Source organism: Tursiops truncatus, chromosome 13 (genome assembly GCF_011762595.2).
Source record: "Tursiops truncatus isolate mTurTru1 chromosome 13, mTurTru1.mat.Y, whole genome shotgun sequence".
Classification (NCBI taxonomy): Eukaryota; Metazoa; Chordata; class Mammalia; order Artiodactyla; family Delphinidae; genus Tursiops; species Tursiops truncatus.
The window spans coordinates 61485512-61507668 of NC_047046.1; the positions used below are offsets into that span (position 1 = coordinate 61485512).

At 42.6% G+C, this 22157-nt stretch overlaps 1 protein-coding gene across 2 annotated transcripts in view; it reads right to left on the reverse strand.

The window, feature by feature from the left end:
• PSTPIP2 (proline-serine-threonine phosphatase interacting protein 2) overlaps positions 1-13998 on the reverse strand; it is an 84522-nt gene extending 70524 nt beyond the window's left edge. For both annotated transcript variants that reach the window (XM_019936979.3, XM_019936978.3), the window contains exon 1: positions 13897-13998. In XM_019936979.3, coding sequence (XP_019792538.1) covers positions 13897-13929 — 33 coding nt within the window. In that variant the 5' untranslated portion in view covers positions 13930-13998. The remainder of the gene's footprint in view (positions 1-13896) is intronic.
• Between the last annotated feature and the right edge of the window lie 8159 nt (positions 13999-22157).

Here is a 22157-nt window from a genome sequence, read left to right on the forward strand (position 1 = left end):
AGGAAAGATGGTTAAACATAGAGTGATAAGTATATTGTTAGAAATGTGCAACAGACTTGCAGAGAAAGTCTCCTCCCCAAGACCTGGAGGCTGGAGTAGAGGTCAGTGCAAAGGCTTGGGAAGGGAGCCAAGCAACACCTCCCACCAACCTCCCTGACCCCCAATCCCCCTGGGGTGCAGCAAGTAGTCTTGTGTGGCTGCACCTCACAGAGTGAATGCTGAGGGTGTGAGGCAAGGGTCAGCCATCCTCTGTCACTACAACTTTTCTTATTTTTTATTCTGTGTGTGTGTATCTCCCTCTCCTAAAATATAGTTGTAAAAACAGTGATGTCACTGAGGTATGTGGCACTTACTACCATTCTTGGGGATTTATAAAAGCACTTGAAACTGGAAACTACCCCTATAAACAAACAGTAATATGTTTAAAGAATGAACAGTGATCTATGAAAAAATATTTAAGATCATTGCAGCCTTTAAAAAAAGAAGAAAAAACAGTAAGGAAATATAGCATTTAAACACCTAAGAATACTCTTTTGCTTTACTTTCACAAATATTTAGCTGTGATCATTTCTTGAACCAAAGTCTTCACTTGGTTTCTAATCCCCTAATGCAGTCCAGTGTGACTTGGTTAGTGCTAATGCAACAGCCATATCTGACCGGTAAGCTGGGAGGCTATGTAACAGTTCCCAAAGAGAGATTCTCATGAATGTTACGGGTTCATGCACTGGGGTTTAAGTTGCTCTGTGCTGCCCTGAGCCTCCTTACACATACAGATAGTGTAAAGCATTTAAGGCAAGAGCATTAGGGTCGACCGGGGAAAAGCTTTCCCCTTCTCATGAAGAACAAACCCCTATCACACGTGTTAAAATCCGCTGCTTAACCTTTGTCTAACCTTCAGCCCAAAACTCACAAAAGTAATACAGCTAATCCCAGAAAGCAAGTTTAAACAAACAAGCCAACAGTCTACTGTGTCTTTAAAAAGCCTACTCTGCCTACTTTCCTCACACGCATGCTGTTTGAGAAGCAAGAAGCCCCTGATTCTGAGGGAGGTTCCGAAGCCCTTGTTGGAGGCTGTGAGACTCACAGCAACTATTTGAACAGTGGTGTCCAAAGTATCTGGTTTCCTGCTGCCTGCCTTTTCTGGAGTGAGATCACATAGCTCTGCAGTCTTCATGGATTTTCACAACATATAAGAGTTTTAAAATTCCTGGCAACCATATCTTAATTATTCTCATTTATCTAGATGGAAAATTCTAATAGTTCTATATTTTTAAAAATTACAATGGCTATCATTCTATGAAGCTAACCAACAGTTCCTACTCTTACTTAAAGCTCCTTTTTTGTCAAAGCTGGAGATTTCTAGCATACGCGAGGAAAGAAAAATGTTAGCCACGTCTTACTCAGATGACCTTTTCATTAACACTGAAACTTAGATGATATTGATGCTGTAACAAAACATGTACCAAAATGGACAATCTGATTACATTTAGGAGATAGTAAATGAGAATTACAAATATTAATTTCAAAATTACCTATTAGCTGTACACATAGAGGTACTTTGGATATTGTACATATTTGGAAGTAACAATATTTTGCTTTCACTGGCTGATGACACCTATAGTTGCCTTTACCAGAAAAATCCATAAATTAACATGCAACCATTTACACTTATACCAAGTTTGCACAAACCAAGTCTTTCTGACTTTAGAATTAACTTTAACTATGTGTATTTATCTGTGCATGTGTTCCCATAATGGGTATCTGAGACACCAAACTCAGAATTCTACATTCACTGTGTAAGTCCAATCTGAATAAACTGTTTGTGGGGAAAAAAAAAAAACCTGATATAGTGGAGCATTAAAAAAAAGCCTCTGATAAAGATGAATAATGTCCCCTCAAAAACAGGAATTAGAAAGACCAGGAAGAGTACTTCTGCTGTCAGTGTCCTTGTTCCCACAGTGAGCCAAAGCCATCCCCTGCCTCAGCAGGAGACCCTCCAACACTAGCAGACAGCAGAAGCAAGAAGAACTACAATCCTGCAGCCAGTGGAACAAAAAACACATTCACAGAAAGACAGACAAGATGAAAAGGCAGAGGGATATGTACCAGATGAAGGAACAAGATAAAACCCCAGAAAAACAACTAAATGAAGCAGAGATAGGCACCTTCCAGAAAAAGAAGTCAGAATAATGATAGTGAAGATGATCCAGGACCTCGGAAAAAGAATGGAGGCAAAGATCGAGAAGATGCAAGAAATGTTTAACAAAGACCTAGAAGAATGAAAGAACAAACAGAGATGAACAATATAATAACTGAAATGAAAACTACACTACAAGGAATCAATAGCAGAATAACTGAGGCAGAAGAACTGACAAGTGACCTGGAAGACAGAATTGTGGAATTCACTGCCACGGAACAGAATAAAGAAAAAAGAATGAAAAGAAATGAAGACAGCCTAAGAGACCTCTGGGACAACACTGAACGCAACAACATTTGCATTATAGGGGTCCCAGAAGGAGAAGAGAGAGAGAAAGGACCAGAGAAAATATTTGAAGAGATTATAGTCGAAAACTTCCCTAACATGGGAAACGAAATAGCCACCCAAGTCCAGTAAGCACAGCGAGTCCCATACAGGATAAACCCAAGGAGAAACACGCCGAGACACATATTAATCAAACTGGCAAAAATGAAAGACAAAGAAAAATTATTGAAAGCAGCAAGGGAAAAATGACAAATAACATACAAGGGAACTCCCATAAGGTTAACAGCTGATTTCTCAGCAGAAACTCTATAAGCCAGAGGGAGTGGCATGATATACTTAAAGTGATGAAAGGGAAGAACCTACAACCAAGATTACTCTACCCGGCAAGGATCTCATTCAGATTCGATAGAGAAATCAAAAGCTTTACAGACAAGCAAAAGCTAAGATAAATCAGCACCACCAAACCAGCTCTACAACAAATGCTAAAGGAACTTCTCTAAGTGGGAAACACAAGAGAAGAAAAGAACCTACAAAAACAAACCCAAAACAATTAAGAAAATGGTCATAGGCACATACATATCAATAATTACCTTAAACGTGAATGGATTAAATGCTCCAACCAGAAGACACAGGCTTGCTGAATAGATACAGAAACAAGACCCATACATATGCTGTCTCCAAGAGACCCACTTCAGACCTAGGGACATATACAGACTGAAAGTGAGGGGATGGAAAAAGATATTCCATGCAAACGGAAATCAAAAGGAAGCTGGAGTAGTAATACTCATATCAGATAAAATAGACTTTAAAATAAAGAAAAAAACAAGGAAGGACACTACATAATGATCAAGGGATCAATTCAAGAAGAAGATATAACAATTGTAAATATATATGCACCCAAAATAGGAACAATGCAATATATAAGGCAACTGCTAACAACTATACAAGAGGAAATCGACAGTAACACAATAATAATGGGGGATTTTAACACCTCACTTACACCAATGGACAGATCAACCAAAATGAAAATATATAAGGAAACAGAAGCTTTAAATAACACAACAGACCAGATAGATTTAATTGATATTTATAAGACATTCCATCCAAAAACAGCAGATTACACTTTCTTCTCAAGTGCACATGGAACATTCTCCAGGATAGATCACATCTTGGGTCAAAAATCAAGCCTCAGTAAATTTAAGAAAATTGAAATTATATCAAGCATCTTTTCTGACCACAACACTATGAGATTAGAAATGAATTACAAGGAAAACAATGTAAAAAACACAAACACATGGAGGCTAAACAATACGTTACTAAATAACCAAGAGATCACTGAAGAAACCAAAGGGGAAATCAAAAAATACCTAGAGACAAATGACAATGAAAACACGATAATCCAAAACCTATGGGATGCAGCAAAAGCAGTTCTAAGAGGGAAGTTTATAGCTATACAAGCCTACCTCAAGAAACAAGAAAAATCTCAAATAAACAATCTAACCTTACACTTAAAGGGACTAGAGAAAGAAGAACAAACAAAACCCAAAGTTAGTAGAAGGAAAGAAATCATAAAGATCAGAGCAGAAATAAATGAAATAGAAACAAAGAAAACAATAGCAAAGATCAATAAAAATAAAAGTTCGTTCTTTGAGAAGATAAACAAAATTGATAAACCATTAACCAGATTCATCAAGAAAAAGAGGGAGAGAACTCAAATCAATAAAATTAGAAATGAAAAAGGAGAAGTTACAACAGACACTGCAGAAATGCAAAGCATCCGATGACACTACTACAAGCAACTCTATGGCAATAAATTGGACAACCCAGAAGAAATGGACAAATTCTTAAGAAAGGTATAACCTTCCAAGACTGAACCAGGAAGAAATAGAAAATATGAACAGACCAATCACAGAAAAGGAAATTGAAACTGTGATTAAAAATCTTCCAACAAACAAAAGTCCATGACCACATGGCTTCACAGGTGAATTCTATCAAACATTTAGAGAAGAGCTAACACCCATCCTTCTCAAACTCTTCCAAAAAATTGCAGAGGAAGGAACACTCCCAAATTCATTGTATGAGGCCACCATCACCCTGATACCAAAACCAGACAAAGATACTACAAAAAAAGAAAATTACAGACCAATATCACTGATGAATATAGATGCAAAAATCCTCAACAAAATACTAGCAAACAGAATCCAACAACACATTAAAAGGATCATACACCATGATCAAGTGGGATTTATCCCAGGGATTCTTCAATATGTGCAAATCAATCAATGTGCTATACCATATTAACAAATTGAAGAATAAAATCCATATGATCATCTCAATAGATGCAGAAAAAGCTGTTGACAAAATTCAACACCAATCTATGATAAAAGCTCTACAGAAAGTGGGCATAGAGGGAACCTACCTCAATATAATAAAGGCCATATACGACAAACCCACAGCAAACATCATTCTCAATGGTGAAAAACTGAAAGCATTTCCTCTAAGATCAGGAACAAGACAAGGATGTCCACTCTCACCACTAGTATTCAACATAGTTTTGGAAGTCCTAGCCATGGCAATCAGAGAAGAAAAAGACATAAAAGGAATACAAATTGGAAAAGAAGAAGTAAAACTGTCACTGTTTGCAGATGACATGATACTATACATAGAGAATCCTAAAAATGCCACCAGAAAACTACTAGAGCTAATCAATGATTTGGTGAAGTTGCAGGATACAAAATTAATGCACAGAAATCTCTTGCATTCCTATACACTAATGATGAAAAATCTGACAGAGAAATTAAGGAAACACTCCCATTTACCATTGCAACAAAAAGAATAAAATACCTAGGAATAAACCTACCTAGGGAAACAAAAGACCTGTATGCAGAAAACTATAAGACACTGATGAACGAAATTAAAGATGATACCAACAGATGGAGAGATATACCATGTTCTTGGATTGGAAGAATCAATATTGTGATAATGACTATACTACCCAAAGCAATCTACAGATTCAATGCAATCCCTATCAAATTACCAATGGCATTTTTTACGGAAGTAGAACAAAAAATCTTAAAATTTGTATGGAGATACAAAAAACCCCGAATAGCCAAAACAGTCTTGAGGGAAAAAAACGGAGCTGAAGGAATCAGACTCCCTGGCTCCAGACTATACTACAAAGCTACAGTAATCAAGACAATATGGTACTGGCACAAAAACAGAAGGATAGATCAATGGAACAAGATAGAAAGCCCAGAGATAAACCCACTTACCTATGGTCAACTAATCTATGACAAAGGAGGCAAGGATATACAATGGAGAAAAGACAGTCTCTTCAGTAAGTGGTGCTAGGAAAACTGGACAGCTACATGGAAAAGAATGAAATTAGAACACTCCCTAACACCATACACAAAAATAAACTCAAAATGGATTCGAGACCTAAATGTAAGATTGGACACTATAAAACTCTTAGAGGAAAACATAGGAAGAACACTCTTTGACATAAATCACAGCAAGATCTTTTATGATCCACCTCCTAGAGTAATGGAAATAAAAACAAAAATAAACAAATGGGACCTAATGAAACTTAAAAGCTTTTGCACAGCAAAGGAAACCATAAACAAGATGAAAGACAACCCTCAGAATGGGAGAAAATAGTTGCAAACGAATCAACGGACAATGGATTAATCTCCAAAATATATAAACAGCTCATGCAGCTCAATATTAAAGAAACAAACAACCCAATGCAAAAATGGGCAGAAGACCTAAATAGGCATTTCTCCAAAGAAGACATACAGATGGCCAAGAAGCACATGAAAAGCTGCTCAACATCACTAATTACTAGAGAAACGCTAATCAAACCTACAATGAGGTATCAACTCACACCAGTTAGAATGGGCATCATCAGAAAATCTACAAACAACAAATGCTGGAGAGGGTGTGGAGAAAAGGGAACCCTCTTGCACTGCTGGTGGGAATATAAATTGATACAGCCACTATGGAGAGCAGTATGGAGGTTCCTTAAAAACTAAAAATGGAATTACCATATGATCCAGCAATCCCACTACTGGGCATATACCCAGAGAAAACCATAATATAAAAAGACGCATGCACCCCAATGTTCATTGCAGCACTATTTACAACAGCCAGGTCATGGAAGCAACCTTAATGTCCATCGACAGATGAATGGATAAAGAAGTTGTGGTACATATATACAATGGAATATTACTCAGCCATAAAAAGGAATGAAATTGAGTCATTTGTTGAGACATGGATGGATCTAGAGACTGTCATAGACAGTGAAGGAAGTCAGAAAGAGAAAAACAAATATCATATATTAACGCATGTTTGTGGAACCTAGAACAATGGTACAGATGAACCGGTTTACAGGGCAGAAGCTGAGACACAGATGTAGAGAACAAACGTATGGACACCAAGTGGGGAAAGCTGCGGGTGGGTGGGGATGGTGGTGTGCTGAATTGGGCGATTGGGATTGACATGTATACACTGATGTGTATAAAATTGATGACTAATAAGAACCCGCTCTATAAAAAAATAAATTAAATTAAATTAAAAAAAAAAAAGTCCAGGAAGGATAAGAATGGAGGTCTAATCATAATATACTACTTAGCTTTAAACTAAACAATCTTTACATGCTGTGGGAATTCCCTGGTGGTCCAGTGGTTAGGACTCCATGCTTTCACTGCTGTGGGTCAGGGTTCAATCCCTGGTGGGGGGAACTAAGATCCCACAAGCCGTGCGGCCAAAAAACAAACAAACAAAATAAAGCAATCTTTACATGCTGTGACAACATAAATAATGTTTATATTGTTTTTCATTATAAGTCTTTTGGAAATATTTGGATATTTAAAGAATGTGCTTGCATCATCTAGATTTTTTTAAGGCTTGTTAACAAACTTTTGTTTCCTCTTTACTTGTTCAGATTTTGTTTTATATATTTCAATAAGAATTTCGTATTTTCCTTAGAAGGTAGGCCCCATGCCTCTTATTAAATTTTAAAGAAGCTAAAACAAGAAAAAAGGATTTTGATAATTATTTTAAAGATAGACCCCAGTGGCTGCTCTAGGAAGAATGAACTGGAGGGGGCAATCGTCAATGACTTTGCCTTGCATTTTGCCACCAGGCAGGACAATAGCCCTCCTGGTGTGTTTCTAGGGACTGGTTTCCAAGGGAGAGGATTAAAAAAGAAAAGCAACAGCCTATACATTGTATGAAATAGCACATGGGAAAAAAAAGAAAAGCACATGGGGGGCTTCCCTGGTGGCGCAGTGGTTGAGAGTCCGCCTGCCGATGCAGGGGACACGGGTTCCTGTCCCAGTCTGGGAAGATCCCACATGCCGCGGAGCAGTTGGGCCCGTGAGCCATGGCCTCTGAGCCTGCGCGTCTGGAGCCTGTGCTCCACGACGGGAGAGGCCACAGCAGTGAGAGGCCCGCGTACAGCCAAAAAAAAAAAAAAAAAAAACCACATGGTGTGATAACCTGTTTTCTTCTTTGTTTATTTAAGAAAAAAAGCACCCTCCCATACTGTATAGAGAAAAGTCAAGGAGCAAAGCCAGATACAGTACCAGCTCAAGCTCTGGTTATACCCAGAATGACCAGATTCCAAAGTGGCCAGAGGTTTGAAGCAGAGGGACAGCCCTGGGTGGCCAGGGGCAATGAGCAAGCTCCTTCCCCTGGTCACTCACCAGGCAGAGCAGAGAGGCCACACCCACTGCAGGTGTTGGGGCGGGAAGAGTGCAGGACAGACAGTAGGAAGCTGGTCTGGGCCAAGAGCCGTAAGAATCAGGAAGACCAGGTCAAAATATAAGGGTCAGGCTGGGCCTCACACCCTTGTGAGGAATGTGGGGCTCTCCTGTGGCAGGACATCTTGCTCTTCTGGAGCAGGTTCTACAGTCACCTGTGCATGGCTACATGGATCACAGGCCAAAGGCTGGGACTTTCCCTCTGCGGCCTCCTACCCTGGAGCCCTGGAAACCACATCCATGGTCCCCGTCTTATTCCGACAAGGTACCACCAACATTAACCAGAATAAATAACAGCACCACTTAGCCACATGACTGCTGGGAGGGAAACAGCACACAGGCGTTGTGTCCGAGTCAGGCAAACTTGGTTGGGGACGATCCCAGTTTTAAAGAACACTTGAGTATTCTCTTTTCAAACAAATCCACCTAAAGGTTCCTTTAACTAAACTCTCCATGGGGCATTTGAATAAGATTATTTGTAAAGTATGCGCTGACTTATACCTTTTCAGGAACATCTACGTAACCATGGGTCTCTCAACTTTCATGGAACATTCCTCTCCTGGCCCTGTGATGGCTCCTGTGAGGGTTGAATCCCTACATCTCTGCCTCTCTTTCTCTGACCCCTCTCTCTTCCTGCCAAAATACAGGTAGTCACCAAGAGTGCTTCTCTGGGGACCTCTTATCTCTTGATTCTTTCTCCTCAAGTAACTGTCACTCATTTCCTTTGTCACCTCTGTGCTGATAATAGTTGACAATCACAAGTGCTCACTATGCGCCAGGCACGTACTAAACTCTGCTTTAATCCTCACAACAGTCCTAGAGCGTACACATTGGTATTGTCCTCATTTTTCTACATGGAAAAACTGAGTATGGGAGTTGAAGTAATCTGCCCAAGGTCACCCAGCTACAAGGGGCAGACCCGGGATTCAAACCTGGCCAGGCCACCTCATAGTCTCTGCTTCTGCACGTTATGCTGTTCCGTGCACGCTCTTGCTTGGACACCCTTTCCAGGGTACTGGGGCCATCTCCACCAGCCCCTCAAACCCAGAATGTTGACATCAGAGCACACTCACTGACGTGTTTGTACTGGTTGTTAAAATATTAAAATACCCCCAAACCTTGCTGTCTGGCACCCTGTTCCTTCCCCAAGACCTCCCCATACCCAGCAACCCTGGCATGGTCCTGGAGGGTGGGGGCCGGGTGGGGGGGTTCAGGATGCTCCTGGCCTGCCTATTGTCAATACCGCTTCTGCTTCCTCTTCCTTCCCTCCCCACAAACCAGTTCCTCATCTGACTTCCTTATTTCTGGGGTCCGCAACTCATTTTCCTGTTCACCTTACACACAGCTTCCTTCAAGCTCTCCTTTCCTCTCTCCTACTGCCCAGCTTCAATTGGTGACCCTGTCCTGTGGCTCTGACTTCTTCTACCCTCTGCCATTCCTCTCATCTGTCTCCTCCTGTCCCTTCCCTATGATTTCCATCCTGGAACAGACCCTTTCTACCCCTGGCCCAGTTTTCTTCACTCCTGCTAGACTCTCCCATCCCCTGACCCCTTTGCCCTCTACATCCCTGAGGACACGCATTCAAGACCAAAGCCCACCCTCCCTGCCGGCTTCCTAATGAGGAATCTACCTTCAATCCAAGAGTATGGTCTTAACCGCTGCAAATGCCACCTCTATACAGAGAAGGTATTTTCTTAAATATTTATTAAATTCACTCAACTGATACCCACCTTGTTTCCAAAGTTTTCTACCTTATGTAATCACAACCTTCTTGTCCTTGAAGCATGAAAGTTATTGCCATCTCCTCAGTGATAACAACAGCCTTGCTCCCCACCCCCACCCCTGAGAGTGTGAGAGCATCGCAGGCAGCCCCTGAGGTCTCCAACAGTTTCCCTTCTGCCCCTTTTCTCCCAAATCCAGGCTGACTGTCCCATCTCCCTGATTCCTAAGCCCACATGCAAAGCACCATCGCAGTTCTGGGGGCTCAGTGGATGGTGGGAGCCAGTGCAAACCTCCCAGGAGCTCATGGTTGGAGCTGAAGGAGAGCAGGTCTATGCAGAGTCCTGCTCCACTATTTAATAGCTCTACAAACTTGGGGAATGTTGCTTAACCTGTCTGCCTCTCAGTTTCCTTATCTGTAAAATGGGATACTCAGTAAGGGTAGTTGTGAGACTTAATGAGTGGTATGTGTAAAGTGTTTAGAACAGTGCTTGCCACAGACTCTATACACAGTAATATTAGCTATTACTGTTTTTGTTATTTGACATAAAGTATAGGAAATTAGAGATGGAAGATATCTTTGCAAACTATCTCTCAGGATCGCATATCTTCTGAAAGTAAAAGCTCAGAGGGGAAAAAAAGAAAGTAAAAACCCAGAAATTTCTCTGCCTTGGACCTTCATCCTACCTCTAACTCCCAACACAGATCTCACGTCTCCCCTCTCCCCTAACCACTCCTGCAAGTCTGCACTGGGAGGAGCTGGGGGGCTGCCTTCCTATGGCCTGGGAGACCTCTGAGGATGGAGGCCGCAGCTCTCACCCCACTACATACCCTGTCAGCCTTACAGATCCACTGTACTCATTCAACCACTATTTGCTGAGAACCTACTGGCATCAGCCTGTGCAAGGGGCAGTGGCATTGAAAGCCAGCACAATAGCTGTCCACAAGGTGCTCACATGCTTGTAGGCCCCAAACTCAAAACCATAAACTGACAAATGCTATGAAGGAACAGAACATGTGCTATTGGGTGCAGTCAGGAAAGGCTTCCCTGAAGAGAAGACACTGAGCAGAGATCTGAAAACTGCATGTTACATTATTATTTTTTTTAATTTTCAATTTTTTATTTTTTCTTACATCTTTATTGGAATATAATTGCTTTACAATGGTGAGTTAGTTTCTACTTTATAACAAAGTGAATCAGTTTTACATATACATATGTTCCCATATCTCTTCCCTCTTGCATCTCTCTCCCTCCCACCCTCCCTATCACACCCCTCCAGGCGGTCACAAAGCACTGAGCTGATCTCCCTGTGCTATGCGGCTGCTTCCCACTAGCTATCTACCTTACGTTTGGTAGTGTATGTATGTCCATGCCTCTCTCTCACTTTGTCACAGCTTACCCTTCCCCCTCCCCATATCCTCATGTCCATTCTCTAGTAGGTCTGTGTCTTTATTCCTGTCTTACCCCTAGGTTCTTCATGACACTTCTTTTTTCTTAAATTCCATATATATGTGTTAGCATACAGTATTTGTCTTTCTCTTTCTGACTTACTTCACTCTGTATGACAGACTCTAGGTCTATCCACCTCATTACAAATAGCTCAATTTCATTTCTTTTTATGGCTGAGTAATATTCCATTGCATATATGTGCCACATCTTCTTTATCCATTCATCCGATGATGGACACTTAGGTTGTTTCCATCTCCGGGCTATTGTAAATAGAGCTGCAATGAACATTTTGGTACGTGACTCTTTTTGAATTATGGTTTTCTCAGGGTATATGCCCAGTAGTGGGATTGCTGGGTCATATGGTAGTTCTGTTTGTAGTTTTTTAAGGAACCTCCATACTGTTCTCCATAGTGGCTGTACCAATTCACATTCCCACCAGCAGTGCAAGAGTGTTCCCGTTTCTCCACACCCTCTCCAGCATTTATTGTTTCTAGATTTTTTGATGATGGCCATTCTGACTGGTGTGAGATGATATCTCATTGTAGTTTTGATTTGCATTTCTCTAATGATTAATGATGTTGAGCATTCTTTCATGTGTTTGTTGGCAGTCTGTATATCTTCTTTGGAGAAATGTCTATTTAGGTCTTCTGCCCATTTTTGGATTGGGTTGTTTGTTTTTTTGTAAGAGCTAACACCTATCCTTCTCAAACTCTTCCAAAATATAGCAGAGGGAGGAACACTCCCAAACTCATTCTACGAGGCCACCATCATCTTGCTACCAAAACCAGACAAGGATGTCACAAAGAAAGAAAACTACAGGCCAATATCACTGATGAACATAGATGCAAAAATCCTCAACAAAATACTAGCAAACAGAATCCAACAGCACATTAAAAGGATCATACACCATGATCAAGTGGGGTTTATTCCAGGAATGCAAGGATTCTTCAATATATGCAAATCAATCAATGTGATAAACCATATTAACAAATTGAAGGAGAAAAACCATATGATCATCTCAATAGATGCAGAGAAAGCTTTCAACAAAATTCAACACCCATTTATGATAAAAACCCTGCAGAAAGTAAGCATAGAGGGAACTTTCCTCAACATAATAAAGGCCATATATGACAAACCCACAGCCAACATCATCTTCAATGGTGAAAAACTGAAAGCATTTCCACTAAGATCAGGAACAAGACAAGGTTACCCACTCTCACCACTCTTATTCAACATAGTTTTGGAAGTTTTAGCCACAGCAATCAGAGAAGAAAAGGAAATAAAAGGAATCCAAATCGGGAGAGTGTTACACTTTGAGGGGAAGAAAGGCAGGTCTCTGTACCCTGCTTTTTCCCACAATGCCTGTCATGGGACCCAGAAGTCCTTTATTCTACCCAAAGAACTCGCAGGCCTCTTCAAGGGGACAGCTGCGAGGTTGTTCACCTTCTCTGTGAAGCTGAGGGGGGTGGGGGTTGGGGGCGGTGAGCTGCACCCTACAGGTGGGCAGTGTCCCAGGAGAACCTCAAAATCTCCAGGAAAAGGGACTTCACAAAGCAGGGTCTAAACTGTGTCCCGAAGGTTACAGGGCCAGGTTTCTCTACCCAGCAGCTCTAGATAGGGGCCAGGAACCTGCTAAGCAGCTATGAGGCTGAATGGGGGACAATCAGGGTCTCAAGTAAGGAGCTGGGGCGGCTTGTTAGCAGTGGGTCAGTCTGGAGACGTGCTGACTTTCTGCTCCTGCCTTAAAGGGATGAGGGCGGTTCCTCCGAATGAGGGGGTACAGACCCTTGAGGGGCACCTGCGCAGTCAGATGACGGGGGGAAGACGACTGGACAGAGGGAGAGGGGCAGGCAGAACTGCTGCCTCCTGGTTGGGCCCGTCCTCGGGCTCAGATGTCCCCACCACCTCGCAGGGTCTCACACACGCACCAACCTCCCCCTGGGCGGGGGCAAAGACAGGGAGAGGCTCAGGAAGCGGAGCTGCAGAACCCGGCAAAGCTTCTGCTAGATAACACCTCTAGGGTTGTCTGCCGGGGCGAGCCGGGAGCTAATGGGGCTCGGACAGGCTGTACGTTTCCGCGGACCTGGAAAAGCCGATCAGCCTGGCGAAGTTCACCCCACGTTCTGCGCCCCACGTCCCCCCAAATCCGCTCACAGCGCAGCCTCAGGGGCCACCGGCGACTCTCCCCGGACGGGTGACTCCTCCTTTTGGGTCTCGGTTTCCCCATGAGATGAGGGGGTAATGTCCCGACTCTAAGGCTACACCCGTCAGCAGTGTTCCGGGGCGCGGGCGGCCGAGGGGGAGCCTAGGAACCGGATCCCGGGGACCCGCGGGCGCGCGGTGGGCTGGGGGAAGCGCAGAGAGGGGCCGGCGGCGGTGCCTCCCCTCGCGTTCTGCCCCGGAGCACTGGGCAGGCGCCCACGTCTCCCCTCGGAGCCCCCGTTCCCGAGCCCGGCGATGGGTCTCTTACCCCGCCGACTTACCCAAAAGTTCCCCTTGAACAGTGAGCCCGTCATGGCCGGCGCGCGAGGAGAGGAGAAAGCCAGAGCAGGCGCGCTGCGACGCGGACTGTCAGGGCCAGCGGCGCGTCCCGCCCCCGAGTCCCGCCCCCGCGCCTGCCCCGCGCAGCCCCGCCCCGCGCCGCTAGCACCCGGCACGCCGCACTCGTCCCGCGCGTAACGGAGGGACTGCCCGCGGGTTAGAGCCCTGCGGCGTCAGCCTTCAGTTAGTCAGCCCTACATTCGCCCTCCTTCGGGAGGCCTTTAAGGATTGGAAGGAACCGGTCCTGTCGCCTCCCCAAATTCGGCTCCGTTCCTGCCCACAAGCCCCCTCCTCCCTCGACCCAATTCCTCACGGAGAAATCCAGGCTTGCGCGGTGGTGGAAGGAGCCCCCGCCGGATCGGAGGTGGTCGCGGGGACAGCGCGTCGGCTCTGTGAAGCCTGAGCACTGACAATGCTAGCGGCCGCGTCAGGTGTGGACGCTTCATCTAGTCGAGTGCAGGACCCCAGAGGCGCCCGCCACAGACAGACAAGCACGGTTTAGTCTCAAAGTCATGGAAACATCACTGGTACTGTTTCCGCTTGACTCTAGGTCCCTCAGTGGGGTCCTTACAAGGCATCCGGGAACTCAGCTCCTCGCGACCCTTCCGCATCTTAGGACCCAGACCCAATACCCTTTTCCACCAATCCCATTCCAGAAGTAGGAGCCCGAACTTCCTTCCTCTCCCTCCACTTTCGTAACATCACACACTCACAAACATAACCCAGGGCAAGTCAGACCCATCCGGGCTTTGTAGTAATGCGGCACTCTGGGACAAAGTACTGCCCTGTGCTACATGCCCTGAACCAAAACTGAAGCCCAGAGGCTGATTGACTTGACCAAGATCACAGCGTATTTAAGGTATGAAGAGCTCGGTTACAGCTCTTCCAAACAGAATCAGAGCCCAGGATAGAGGCCATTTCTGGGACAGATCCATTCAAGGAGGGAAGGATGAAGGTCAAGGGTGCCAGCCCAGAACCTCATGCCTGGAGAGGCAAGCTTTGCCTCTGAGCAGGTTCTAGCTTGGTCCAGAGCGAAAGGACAATTGCTGGGGTGATATGAAGGACAGCTGGAAGATTCTGCCTCGTAATACCTAGCCCCCTCCCCTGTGATGAAATCCCACCAGTAGAGTCATCGCAACAACAAGGATAGAGGGGTGGCCTCCAACCCTGGGTCACTCCGAGGACATGCATTCATTCATCTTGTTGTTCATCTCTTTGTAAAGCAGTTAGGTTAGAAGGAAGAAAGGGAAGCCTGACAGCATCATAAAGGGCAGCAGAGGCCACAGAGGGCACCAGGGGGACAGGCTAAACAGCAGGAGGGGTAAGAAATAGTGACAACTAGGGAAATGAAAGACGCTGCAGTGCCACAGGCAGCATCAAAGCTTTTTCCTGGGAGTTTTGAATATTTTGCAACAAATATTTTAAATACAATTCTAATTGTCTAAGTTTTCATTTTTAACATTTTTTTAACATCTCACGGAACATTGTACTTGATTTTCGTGGCTCAAGCCCAGTCCCCTGGATTTTAACTCTCTTCCACCACCCGGTGGCAAGATTGCAAAGTGCAAATGGTTGTCCGCGCTGCCAGAAAATATTCCTCATTCATTCATTTATTAATAACCTCATCACCTGGACAGGTGTTGGGAGTAAAAAGACAAGTAATATCTGTACTATATCCAAGGGTCTATAACAACTTGGGGACATTTTATTAATGAAATTAAATAACACTACTACAGCAACAATGGAATGATGAAGTTTAATGATCAATACATTTAAGATAAACCACTATTAATGTTTTGGCATCTCTTCCAATAACATACATTTGCATGATTGAGCTCTTACTGTACATAAAATTTTGGGTTTTGCTTTTGTAACTTAACATTTCATTAGTATTTTCTAAAGTCCTTTAACACACTTTTCCTAACAAAGTTTGATAGCACCTGGTGCGGGCCAAACAAGACAGATACTCTTTCATGTAAAAATTGAAAGTCTCTGTGAAGAGAAATTTGGCCATGGCATCAAATTTTTGTATGTATGTATGTATGTATGATTTATTTATTTGTTTGTTTGTTTGTTTGCCGCGAGGCTTGCAGGATCTTGCAGGATTGCTCCTGACCAGGAATTGAACCTACACCCTCAGCAGTGAAAGCAGAGTCCTAACCACTGCAGTGCCAGGGAATTCCCTAAATGCTCCTGTGTTTTGACCCAACAATTCCATGTTGAAGAATTTACCCTCCAAATATCCTTATGTGTGCCAAGTGAAGTACGTACAGTTATTTATAACAGCATGGTTATTCTGCCAAAGATTTTAAAGAACTAAATGTCATCAGTGGAGAACTAGCTCAATAGATTGTGATACTGCTATACAATGAAATCATATTCAAGCATTAAAAAAGCGAGGAAGCTGTGTTTTGATATGGGACAATCAACAGCTATTAAGTGGGAAAAAAAAGCAAAACAAACTGCCATTGGGTGAGGAGGAAAAAGAATAGACACACGTTTTAAATGGGTTTCTTTGATAGGGGGATGGGGCAGAGGGGCATAGGCGGGAAGACCTACTTTTCTTCATGCCCTCTGGACCTCTGAATTTATACAAGGTGAGTTTATTTCAAATCCCCCCAAAATTAAAAAGAAAAATCTTCAGTGTCATTTTTTAACTTTTGCGTAATTTCCTATCAAGTGGATATATCAATACTTCCTTAGCATTTTCTTAATGCTTTTAGAAATATTACTGTGATAAATATCTTTCATATAAATTTTTGTTAAAATTCTTCATAATGGAATGTTCATAGCAGCACTGTTCACAATAGCCAAGATATGGAAACAACCTAAATGTCCATGGACAGATGAATGGATAAAGAAGATGTGGTACATATATACAATGGAATATGACTCAGCCATAAAAAAGAATGAAATAAATGCCATTTTCAGCAACGTGGATCTAACTAGAGATTATCATACTAAGTGAAATACGTCAGAAAAAGACAAATATATGATATCACTTATATGTGGAATCTAAATGACACAAATGAACCTATCTATGAAACAGAAACAGACTCATGGACATAGAGAACAGACTTGTGGTTGCCAAGGGGGAAGGGTTTGGGGGAGGGATGGAGTGGGAGGCTGGGGCTAGTGGATGTAAGCTGTTATATATGGAATGGATAAACAACAAGGTCCTACTGTGTAGCACAGGGAACTATATTCAATATCCTATGATAAACCATAATGGAAAAGAATATTTTAAAAAAGAATGTATATATACGTATAACTGAATCACTTTGCTGTACAGCAGAAATTAGCACTGAAAATCAACTATACCTCAAAAAAAATTCCTCATAGTTGCATTACAGGTTAAATAATATAAACATTTTTAAGGTTTTGAAATAAAACTGTCAAATTGTTTTCCAGAAGTTATGGAGAAAAAGGAGGCTTCCCCAGAAGGAAATAGGGATCTTTTCCCGGAAATAGGATAAATGGATGATGAGCGGCAAAAATAACAAATGCCCACTAAAATCACCAATTTTCCTTCACACTTTAAAAAAACCGGTCTGCATTCCTCTTCCTCCCCTCCACCAATTCCTCTTAGCTGTTCCTTCTTGAAACACTGCTTTCTTCTCGTCTCTGCTCTCCTCACAAAGCCACATTTCCCTATCACAATTAAGTCCCAAATGCCCCTGTGTGGTCAAGACCCTCTGACCTTTCCCACTTCACTCCCCGGCTTCCTCCCCTCTCCTCACCCCAGGCCAGTCAGGCTTTTCTGCCATCCCAACTTTGCTCCTCTTTTGCAGGCTGCCTGGGTGCTGCTCTTCTTTCTGCTCAAGTTCCATCTCACTTCCCCACCTTCTCCAGCCCTCAGTGTCTTCTCACTTCTTGCATTTCTAGAAATTGTCATCCTTGTCACACAAACTAGCCCTTAATGAAATATAATTTATATCCTATGTTCTTCTCTAATTTCTGTTCCTCTTGGATAGCTTACCTCCCCAAGAACACTGAAAAGCACCTCAAGATAAGGATATTTTCTCAAGTACTCTCATGGATTAGACAATGATGGAGCCAGCCAGGGAATTCAATAAGCTCTTTCTGATCATCAACAGCAGAACCAATTTTTACTTCAGTTCCCATAGTCCGATCCCTTCCTTCCAGGAGACGGGAGGAAACCTGGCCAAGGAGGTAAAGCCAGGATCTGAGGACCAGGACCTGGCCAAGCAGAGGCCATGGTACAAAAGCAACAGAGGGCAGGAGTAAGCTGTGTTATTAGGTCTGCCAAGTCAATGTCAAAAGCAGAGAGGATGGATTTCGTCACCAGGATTAGAAGCTGAGTAGATTGAGGAATGGAACAGAGGGTCAGAACAGGACAGGAATAGAATACAAAGGGAAAACTTCCAGAAGGAGGCTTCAGTGCCCAAGGGCTACTAGCTGCATGGATCAAAGCAAGGGTTAGGGTGAATACCATTGTTGGGGCCCAAGGCAGACCACCCGCAAAGTATGCCTCAGTGGCATACTGATTTTGAGTTAAAGTTATTTAAATTGCAAATGCAAGAGGGACACTTGACCATCCTGTCTCCCTGAAAGCAGGAAATAAATCTCCCATTTGAAAGGTGCCCTCCCAGTACTAGGAGGTTGAAATACATCCTTATCACCAGAGATATGGAATTCAGGGCCAAGAAGCCTGTATAAACAAAACTTGTTACTGTAATTCTTTCATCTACTACCCCAAGCCCAAACTCTGTTTAGACTCACTTATTAAGCACCCAAAGCCTAAGTTTCTTTGTCCTGACAATTCCTATCAAATTTATTCTTTGTCTAAAAATTATAGACACCACCCCTGGTGGTGCAGTGGTTAAGAATCCATCTGCCAATGCGGGGACACGGGTTTGAGCCCTGGTCGAGGAAGATCCCACATGCCGTAAAGCAACTAAGCCCGTGTGCCACAAATACCGAGCCTGCGCTCTAGAGCCCATGAGCCACAACTGTTGAGCCTGTGTGCCACAACTACTGAAGCCCGCATGCCTAGAGCCCGTGCTCCGCAACAGGAGAAGCTACTACAAGAAGTCCGCATACTGCAATGAAGAGTAGCCCCCACTCACTGCAGCTAGAGAAAGCCCACGCGCAGCGACAAAGACCCAATGCAGCCAAATATAAAAATAAATATATTTAAAAATAAAAAGTATAAAAGTTGCCTGCTTTAGCCACTTCTTATATCCCATTTCTGAGACTTCCATGTGCACGAATTAAAATTTGTTACTTTTTCTCTTGTTAATCTGTCAGGTGTCAATTTTATTAGTAGGCCAGTCAAAGTGGGGGAGGGGAAAATTCCCCCTACTCAACACCTAAATTAAGATTGGAATTTTCATAAGTGAAAGTGAGTGAGGTAAGGAACTCAGAGGATCTGTTCCTGGTCCAAGTAAAGATGGAAAAACTTTGATATTCACTGTCACAAAAGACAACCTACTGCATGTGGGGCTTTTTCATCAAAAGCCACCATTTAAGAGTGAAAAGCAAGCTAAATAGGAGATGAAATTTCTAATACATTTATCCTACAATGAACTCATATCCAGTATGTGTATATATACATGTATATGTGTGTGTGCTTTTTTATATATATATATATATAAAACTTGTAAAACTAAAACTGAAATACCAGGACTGTTTCTAGGGCTGGGGCAGGAAATATACAATATAAGGTAAGCATGGAGCATTTTGCAGTACCAGAAAGCCCACACGTACACATACACAATTGAGGGCATTACAAAGGGGCACCGGGGCCAACTGAAAGAGGCCACAATGGCCAAAGCTGGAACAATTTGAACAAAAGTAATGTAATACTGCATTATAACCCAAAGTATAAAATAACTAACCAGGAATTCGTACTGATATAAATAGGTGACTGAATACATAAAGGATATATAAATCTTCTGTGCATAATTCCAAATAATTTATGTTGATGCTCCACCTTCAAGGAGGTGAGTAAAACTTCCCATCCCTTCAGTGCAAGCTATGAATAGTCACTTCCTCCCAAAGAATACAATATGGAAGGAGGTGAGGGGAGAGTAACCTTACAGTGGAGAAGCCTGATAAACAAAACCTCAGGTAGGTGATCAAGATTAACATGAACAGTCATAACTCACATTGACAGTATGTACCCTTGACATCAGGTGATAAGACTGGTAATCTACCTCTGTGGTCTTTCACCTAAAAACCTATAATCCTAGTCTAATCATGAGGAAAATATCAAAGTGAAAGACATTCTATAAAATACCTAATTACTATTCCTCAAAACTTTCAAGGTCATTACAAACAAGGAAATCTAAGAAACTCACAGCCCAGAGGAACCTAAGGAGGCATGATGACCAATGTAGTATCCTGGATGTGAAACTGGAACAGAAAAAGGACATTAAGTAAAAACTAAAGAAATTCATGGTGTGGGGGGGGGAGTAAAAAACAAAACACCTAAGGAAATCTGAATAAAGGATGAACTTTAGTCAATTATGACGTATCAATATTGGTTCATTAGTTGTGACAATATACCATACTCCTGTACTATCATGATGCTGCCTCAGCTCAGAAAGGCATTCAGGTCAGCTCCAGTTCAGGGGCCAGAGCTGTGCTGGGCTCGAGTTGATACCTTGGCCAAATAAAATAGGTTCAGACAGAAACTTGTATAAACCACCTTTCTAAAATACATCTTTATGGTTAATAGGATTTGTTTTAACTGGCTAAATGCAGGACCCCTGGAGAGCACAAGTGAGGTCAGTATTGCAGGTTGGTCTTGCGATAATTATTGTTTTAAAGATGCCTGTGCAGAAGAGGCAGGCCTGGGACTGCTGCTATCTTGAGAAAAGCCTGCTTGCAAGATTAGCCCTTGACTAGCATCTAGGAACCTGACTGGTATTCAGTTCCAACACAGATATAAAAATTTTGTGCCTAAACTGTTTGTACAATGTGACTTATGCTGAATACCTGTTTCCTTCCAGGAGTCTGGAATTTTAGTACATGCTAGGCAGAAGGTACCCATGTGACTAGCCCCAATAAAACCCTTGGACTGGGAGAGGACTAGAAAGCTTACACCTCGTTTCCTCCATACATTACTCCAGGAGCATCTTCCCATTGCTGATTTTGCAATCTCTGGTTCATACTGATATGAGATGGAATGCTTTCCTTGAGAAAATGCCAGCTAGTCAATGTAGAAAAGAATTATAAAACCACCACTTTACAACTCCCAATGTTGTAACTATTTCAGGCAAGAATCAACAGATCCCAAAACCATTCAGTGAAAGATGCTGGGGAGATAATTAGGGAAATTTTATTAAGGACTGCATATTAGTGAATCAATGTTTGTCTTCTTAGGTGTAATAGTGGTATTGTGGTTATAAAGATGAATATCTTTATTCTTAGGATATAGATGCTGAAATGTTTTAGCTCAAGTGTCCAAACTGTCAGGATGCCTGCAACTTACTCTCAAATGGTTCACCAGAAAAATGAATAAACGAAGTAATGAATGAATAAAGCAAATGCATCAAAATATTAACAACTGGTGTATATGGATAAAGAGTAAATGGGTGTTAATTGTACTATTTTTTCAACTTTTCTTAGGTCTTCATAATTTAAAAAGAAAGTAAAGAGGGGACTTCCCTGGTGGCGCAGTGGTTAAGAATCCACCTGCCAATCAGGGGACACAGGTTCAAGCCCTGGTCCAGGAAGATCCCACATGCCGAGGAACAACTAAGCCCGTGCACCACCAACTACTGAGCCTGCGCTCTAGAGCCTGTGAGCCACAACTATTGTGCCCGCGTGCTGCTACTGAAGCCCAGGCACCTAGAGCCCCTGCTCCGCAACGAGAAGCCACTGCAATGAGAAGCCCGTGCACCACCACAGAGTAGTCCCCACTTGCCGCAACTAGAGAAAGCCTGCGCGCAGCAACAAAGACCCAATGCAGCCAAAAATAAAAAATAAAATAAATTTAAAAAAAATACTAAGTCAGAAAAAGACAAATATTATATGATTATCACTTATATGTGGAATCTAAAAAATAACACAAATTAATTTATTTACAAAACAGACTCACAGAACAAACTTATGGCTACCAAAGGGGAAAAGGAGGAGAATTAATTAGGAGTATGGGATTAACAGATATATACTACTGTATATAAACAAGGATTTACTGTATAGCATATACTACTGTATATAAACAAGGATTTAC